This window comes from Adiantum capillus-veneris, chromosome 15 (assembly GCF_014529385.1).
Source record: "Adiantum capillus-veneris isolate H3 chromosome 15, ASM1452938v2, whole genome shotgun sequence".
Classification (NCBI taxonomy): Eukaryota; Viridiplantae; Streptophyta; class Polypodiopsida; order Polypodiales; family Pteridaceae; genus Adiantum; species Adiantum capillus-veneris.
In genome coordinates, this window is record NC_140945.1 from 141,649,556 (window position 1) to 141,656,533 (window position 6,978).

Genomic DNA, 6,978 nt, shown 5'->3' on the forward strand with positions numbered 1-6,978 from the left:
CTTGTCCCTTGAAAGCACCATCTGCGGGTAGGACATCTCCCATCTCGTAGGCTTGTATACATAGCTTGGTGGCCAACTCTGTGGATATAAAATTGTGAGTAGAACCAGGGTCGAAAAGAATAAAAGCATCATGTTCTATTACCTTTCCCCAAGCATGGCATAGAGGAGATCCTTTGTGATGAGTTTCCTCCTCTTGGATTTCAACCAAGGCAGCTCTAGGAGGTTCATGGCGGGTGTTCTTTTGGGGACAAGCGCGGTATGCATGCCCTTGCTCGCCGCACTTGAAACAGCGGTTATCCTTGCGATGACACTCAAGCTCTTCAGGAGAGAGTTTATTTTTGCCTTTGTAAACTCCCTTTTCCTTAGCTTTGTTGGAATTTCCCTTATGAGACTTTTGAACATTGTCCTTCCCTTAGGCTCATTGGAACCGTTGTTTTCGGTGGGTTTAAAATTTCTCTTAGCCCCTCTTTGGTAATGGATTCGAGAAACCACCATAGAATGGTGTATAACCGCCAATATGGTGCGTAGCCTTTGGGAGTTAACATACTCCGCCATTTCTTCAATTAAGCCCGCACAAAATTGTTGTTTTTTCTCTCCAAAATCCAATTTTTTAAAGACAATGGCTTTGAGTTGTAGGTCCCAAAACTACATATTTGTGAATGGATTCGTAGGAAGAGAGCTTCAAGCTTCGCCATTCAGTGAGTACTTTTTCTTTGGCATCGATGGCCAAAAACTGCTTCATAATGGAAGCTCTTAAAGCTTTCCATGCTCGTGGAGCTTCACCGTTGGCCCGTCGGCTAGACAAACATTGTCTGGTGGACTTTTGAAAGTGCATAACTACATGGTGTAGCTTAGAGAACTCCGTGAAGCCCTCATCTCCAAATGCCGCATCAAATTGTTGGATAAAGGCCAAGACTTTGTCCATAGCACCAAAGGTGCCATCATAGGTAAGAAAAGAGATGCTCTTCCCTCCCTCTTTGAATTTCTTGAGCTTGGACGACCTCTTCCACCCAGCATAGGATTTCCTATGGCCTCTTCTTTTTTATGGTTCAAAGGTTGCACCATCACTTTCTTCAAAAGATTAAGAATCTGAGGAAGATAGAGAAGAGGGTGACCTCTTTATTGCCTTTTTCTTGCCTTGATCTTCTTTGTCTTCACCGTCACTTTTATAAGAGGAAGAGAATGAAGAAGATGGAGAAGAAGGTGTCCTCTTTCTCGTCTTTTTCTTCTCTTGCTTTTTGTCATCCCTCTTTGAATTATGGTGTGGAGAAGTATGTGATGGTCTTTTCCGTTTTGGAGGTGATGGATAACGTTTAGCCCGTCGTCTTCGTGGAGCCATCTCCGTTGAGATGGCAAGAGATTCACTTCTTTCTCGTTCCTTTGATGGAGGCTCTTGAGTTCTCCTTTGAGAAGGAGATGCGTCATCAAGTAGCAAATTTCTGAGACCTTCGTATCGATCCTCTTCTTCTTCCCAAATCGGAGAGGCCTCTTTTGGAAGTCTCACAAGGAGTCTTCCTAAGTGCTCTTTCGTCATGGTGGGAGCTTGGAGAATCCCATGAACACGAAGCTGCCGTTGCACTTTACTTTGGAGGGATGGATTGCACATTGCTTGTTGAAGCCTAGAAACAAGGTAGTTAACAAGCATAGGGACATCATAGTAGCCTACTCCTTAGCAAAATTAAAGTTATCAATATTAATTTCACTCTCTTTACTATTGTCAGCCATTCTAACAACTTTTGGCACTTCAAGCCCTAGTTGCTACTCCTTTTTACCCCTTTAGAAAAAGCACTCAAGCTACTGTACCCATGGCTCGAATGCCATTAATTGCAAGGAATAAAAAAGAGAGTCGTTCAACACCAAAACAGCACTGGCTCTTGTCAAGCTTCTAATAGCTCAATAGTGGTTAAACAATAAGCAAGCCCCGTAAGACTCCACTATTAAAACCATAGCTCTCGATGGTGATGCCCCATTATCTGCACAAAGACAAGTGCATTGCAAAGCTGAAAATTCCATATTCTACTTACTCACATGCAATTAATAATACCAACCATTTATAGCTAGCTTGAGGACCTCCCTTCTTGAGCAAGAAAAGAGAAACCTTGTGCTCTGATACCAATGTAACATTTAATGGCCTAGTAACTTGTGTGTATCGAAAAATAGTATGAACATAGTGAGCATTTCATTAGAATAAGTTCCTAATGACAATAACAAGAGTGCTTGGGTGAAGAGAGCAACAAAAAGTATAACACCTAATTTGCCAATACATGCACAAAAATTGAGTGCACACATAGCTCTGTGTGTGTGTGTGTGTGTGTGTGTGTGTGTGTGAGTGAAAAAGTGGGGATCGAGGAAAGATACCTACATCTGATCTACGTGCATGTGGGGGAAATGGAAAGGACCTTTGTGCACACAACGAAGATGACTGCTATCAAGAAAGTGACGCTTTGCATGCAAGCATGACAAGCGCCCAATTTCAAACGAGTGAATTGGCATGGCCACTAAGTGGGTAATGATTATTGTTTGTGGGAAGGGGTTGCTCTTTACTTAGTCGAGAGCTATATAGCTACCTAATACTCGATTCAATATAAGAGGAGTTAAGCTATGGGCCTAAGCTATATTTCTTAGATAGTATATTCCATGCTTCCACCCTCCAAGCGAAAATTATTTTTCTCTCAATGGTTGTTTAATATCTTAGTCTCTACACAAAGTCGAGTACATTGCAATGCCTTTAGTAGCTCTTGATTTATTCTCTTGGTCAAGTGCTAACAAATAGTGGACATTCTCCGTGCTCTAGAACTCCTCTTACATATTATAACCAAAGTGCACTTAGGCTCACAAAAGATCATGTCCAGCATAGTTAATCCAAGCACCGATTGTATTGTTTGTAATCAAGTGCCACTAGTGAGGTATAAAGTGAAAAAGGGAATAATCAACATTGAACTTTGCCCAACTTCTCAGCATTCTTACAAAAGGATCAAGTGAGTTTCACTTCACACAATTATCCTCAGAGCTTGGAGTTCTTGCAACACATTAACCAAGCATTACATATAACTTAGTATCACATACACATGTTAACCATTGTATTTACAAGTTCTTTTCAACCACGCATTACATAGATATTCGCACCACGCACATATCAAACATTGTATCAGGACATTTGATTGTTTGCAAGTCTTTGAACCAACTGGATTGATTTTGATGTACTAAATGGTTTCCTTATTCTCCTTTAAAAGCTGATGTCTCTTAATGAGATCAAATTTCTAACAAATTTTACTAATCACAACTTTTTCATTAACAAGGAATTTGAATAAGGCTCCTTAAGGTAAGAAGTGATTAGCTATATATAGACTTTTACCTTATTCCTAGGTTCGGTGACTGAACACTTCAAAATTCAATGCAATTTAACAATAGTATTCACATTTAAAGCTTGATACAAGCATGTTGTCAAGTTTAGGACAAAATACTTTGGAGGTGTTGAATGCATGTACTAGCCAAAATAGTGCCATATGCTCATCAACACCCTTACAAACTTCATCACCATGAAATTCATTGACTATACTGTGTTTGTGTGCGTGAACACGCGTGTGTGTGTGTGTGTGTGTGTGTGTGTGTGAGAGAGAGAGAGAGAGAGAGAGAGAGGGATATTTTGTTACCTCATAGCTACAAAAATTTGGGAACTTTTGATGAAATGTCACGACTAAATACAGAAACCCCGTAGCAATACTTCAAAAAATGGTGAAATAATGGCAACCTATTGGTCAATTGTTCTACACAAAGGCTTCTTGGCAAGGAAGGTGTCTAAAATGTGGCACTTTCGCCTCGACTCTTCTTAAGCAAGTCTTAGCTGCCTAGGAAATATTTGCATCCGGGCAAAAAGAGGAGAGCACCTAGGATGGAGGAAACAATGCCTGTCCTTACAACATTCACCATGGCCGGCAATCAGGGAAAAAAAAAAAGGCCATCCCCCTATCTTGGCGTGAAGTCCCACACATGTATGCCTTCCTCCTGATTGCAACAAGCTACCACATATTCATTGTTGGCCACCATGTCATTCACCTCCACTAGCCTCTCTTCAGCGAGCCTGTACATCAGGGTGTCCGAGGAATAATCCCATACATCAATCATCCCGTTGTTGCATATCAGCACCATCCATGCATTCATCGCCCCATACACCATTGCTCCTCTCGTCACCGTCCCTACCCGAACCCTCGCCGTCTCCTCCATTGACCTGCTTGCCCACACTCTCGCCATGCCATTCGCACACACAAGCAGAATGCGATCTTGATGCAAAGCCAGGCTTGCAGACAGAGCTTGTGATGACCTCGTCATCCCCATTGTGAACAGCGTGCTTAGAGTTTCCATATCCAAAACGCAGAGCTTCGAACGTGTAGCCACCACTGCAAGAGTGTCTTGACTTATTCTCACACGCCCTATATGATCTGCGTTATTAACCAGAAGACTCCATCCTGCATAAGCATCGGCGTCCGTCATGTCTCCCCCAATGTGGAGCAGCTCCTCTGTATATGCATTCCACACGTGCAATGCCCGCCCGCGCACGCCTGCATACAAGGCTGCCCACCTGGAGCTGCTGCCAGAGAAGTCCACAAGTATGCCATCGTTTACATAGTTGCTCGTTTCCACTCTTCTGCAAGCTCCTGCGGCGATGTCGCCTGCAAAGACACTGCCATCCATGGATGCGAATGCGACCGTCCCGTCGTTGAAAGCGAGGGATATTCCAGCGACGCTGGTGGAGTGGGGGCCAATGACGCTCTCATGAAAAGGCTCGAGAGTGGAGATACACTCCTTGCTCGCTAGGCTGAAGATGCGGAGGGAGCCATCAGAGAAACCGCCTGCCACGTACTCTCTCGATAGGGCAAGTCGTCGGCAGACGCTCCCATCGCCACGGTCCCCCAGCTCGTTGGAGTCGCTGGACACTTGGTAATCCAGCAAAGAGTGCTCTGCGCGGCCCCTCCAGAAGTTTGAGGCCGTTCTGTGCAGCCGTATGTAGGTATCTTGCCATGATTCTTCCACACCCCTAGCCTCCTCCCTCCATACCGCGATGCACAGGCTTCTCCACAGCGACTCAGAGTAGAAAACCGCTCTCCAGCTGCTGCAAACCTGGTCAGTGGCAGGCAAAACCACCAAACCAACTCTCTGTCAGTCTACACCTGTTTAGTCCTTACAAGTTAGCACATTGTACAGTACACACCTTTTTGCGAACTTTAGGTTTGTACAGGGACTTGGATAGTACTTACAGAAGCCACATTAAATGCAAGAGAGCAACCAGCAAAGGTATAATCATTTTTTTTTCCTGAAATTTTGAACTTTTGATCTTATTTGGAGTACTTTTTGTGGGCTGGGCATCTTCCACGCATGCGTGGGAGGGGAAAGGGGCGCTATTTAATCACGGAAACAACTGCGTAATTAATGGGGGGAATCAAATGGCAGATATTATGTCCACTGCGGCAAGCTAGTTCTAGTTCTAGCTCTACTAGTCGTATGGGCCACGAAGGCTTTAGTAGAATGCTCATTGCTTACTGTGACATGAATATTTTGGAGAAGGGTTTTAAAAGATTACGACTGTCGCAGGGCCACGTAGGCTTCAGCATTGGGACTAATAATATGCATGCGCACATTTTCCGTAGGTGAATGCAGCTGTACTGCTCGCACAGTAAGCGACTTCTGCCACGGTGCGAAGGAGGTCGTCATCATGAAAGCTCGAGGAGAGAATGACGGTTTCAGCAGCTCTACACTCTGCCACGGTGGCGATGGATGGAGAGAGATGAGAGATAGAGAGAGAGAGAACACTACTACTACTAGGTAATGCAGCATGTACCGTGAACCTTGCAGATGGCAGGGAGGTTTTCGCAAGAGAAATACAATGACAGAAGAATAATCATAGTGAAACGACCGGCACACACACACACACACAGAGAGAGAGAGAGAGAGAGAGAGAGAGTTCAAACCTGGAAAAAGAAGGAAAGCGCAGGAGCCGCCGAACGAGGGCCAGAGGCGCGGGCTGCTTGGGCGGCCAGCAGAAAAGCCACTCGCTCCACACATTCCTCTGGCCACCACGACGCCAGCGCGCCTCGCTCCCGGCCCCTCCCCACCCGCTGGCCTCCTCTGATGATGTCGCGTCACTTCCTTCTCTCTTTACAACTGATGCTCTCTCTCGCTCTCTCGCTCTCTCCCGACAACTAAACGCCGTACTACACGAAGAGGCTAGCTGCTGTGAAAACGTTGCATAACAACGCTATGCATTAAGGGTTGAGATGGCCAGATTACTCCTCGACAATGCCACAAATTCCTACTTTATACAAAGCAACCATGACTGGAAGCGCTCATTGGTGGGCTCATTTCCTGGCATACGCCTTCTCTGACTGTAAGCTAGGTGCAATCTCTAGCTATGACCACATCACAAAACATTCGACTGTAGACGCAGCCTCACCCCGCTACGCCTGCGTTAAGCGTCGTCCCTCTCTCTCTCTCTCTCTCTCTCTTTTTAGAAGCCATGCGTAGATCCGTGAGACGAGAAACCTAACCATACAGTATCCTGCTGTTGCATTGCAATGTGGTTAATGTTTGCCTTAAGGTAAGCGAAAGCAGGACAACATATATAATCCATGGAAGCCACGTTCACTACGCTAGCTAAAAAGTTTCAAATGGATGTAGCCCAGAAGCTGAAATGTAATACGGTCTAGAGTACGAATATATAGAATGTGTACCTACGAAGAAAAATTATCCATCCTGAACGCTGAACGCTCTCTTTTATATTTTTTATTCTCTATCTCTATCTCTAAATAATCTAATGCACCTTGGAGGCCCCTGCCACTTGGTAGAGAGGGATTGGAGGGGGGAGTGGAGGCTCAGACAAAGAAAGAAAGTGATATTTTTTATTCTCTATCTCTATCTCTAAATAATCTAATGCACCTTGGAGGCCCCTGCCACTTGGTAGAGAGGATTGGAGGGGGGAGTGGA

The 6,978-nt window shown here is 44.8% G+C and overlaps 1 protein-coding gene across 1 annotated transcript; it reads right to left on the reverse strand.

Moving 5' to 3' along the window:
• Nucleotides 1-3,644: 3,644 nt before the first annotated feature.
• On the reverse strand, nucleotides 3,645-6,633 carry SAP (Transducin/WD40 repeat-like superfamily protein). The gene is made up of 3 exons (XM_086483754.1): nucleotides 6,312-6,633; nucleotides 5,967-6,123; nucleotides 3,645-5,118 (listed from the first exon to the last, which is right to left on the reverse strand). The coding sequence occupies exons 1-3, from the start codon at nucleotides 6,365-6,367 to the stop codon at nucleotides 3,967-3,969; spliced, it is 1,365 nt and encodes a 454-aa protein (XP_086339880.1). The 5' UTR covers nucleotides 6,368-6,633; the 3' UTR covers nucleotides 3,645-3,966.
• Between the last annotated feature and the right edge of the window lie 345 nt (nucleotides 6,634-6,978).

What these genes read in the sequence shown, in the direction of transcription:
- SAP (XM_086483754.1), bottom strand. Translation starts at nt 6,367, where the DNA reads ATGCCAGGAAATGAGCCCACCAATGAGCGCTTCCAGTCATGGTTGCTT. An exon ending in TCATGGTTGCTTTGTATAAA is followed by an intron (nt 6,124 to 6,311) that starts GTAGGAATTTGT and finishes CGACATCATCAG; the next exon opens with AGGAGGCCAGCGGGTGGGGA. An exon ending in CGCTTTCCTTCTTTTTCCAG is followed by an intron (nt 5,119 to 5,966) that starts GTTTGAACTCTC and finishes GCCACTGACCAG; the next exon opens with GTTTGCAGCAGCTGGAGAGC.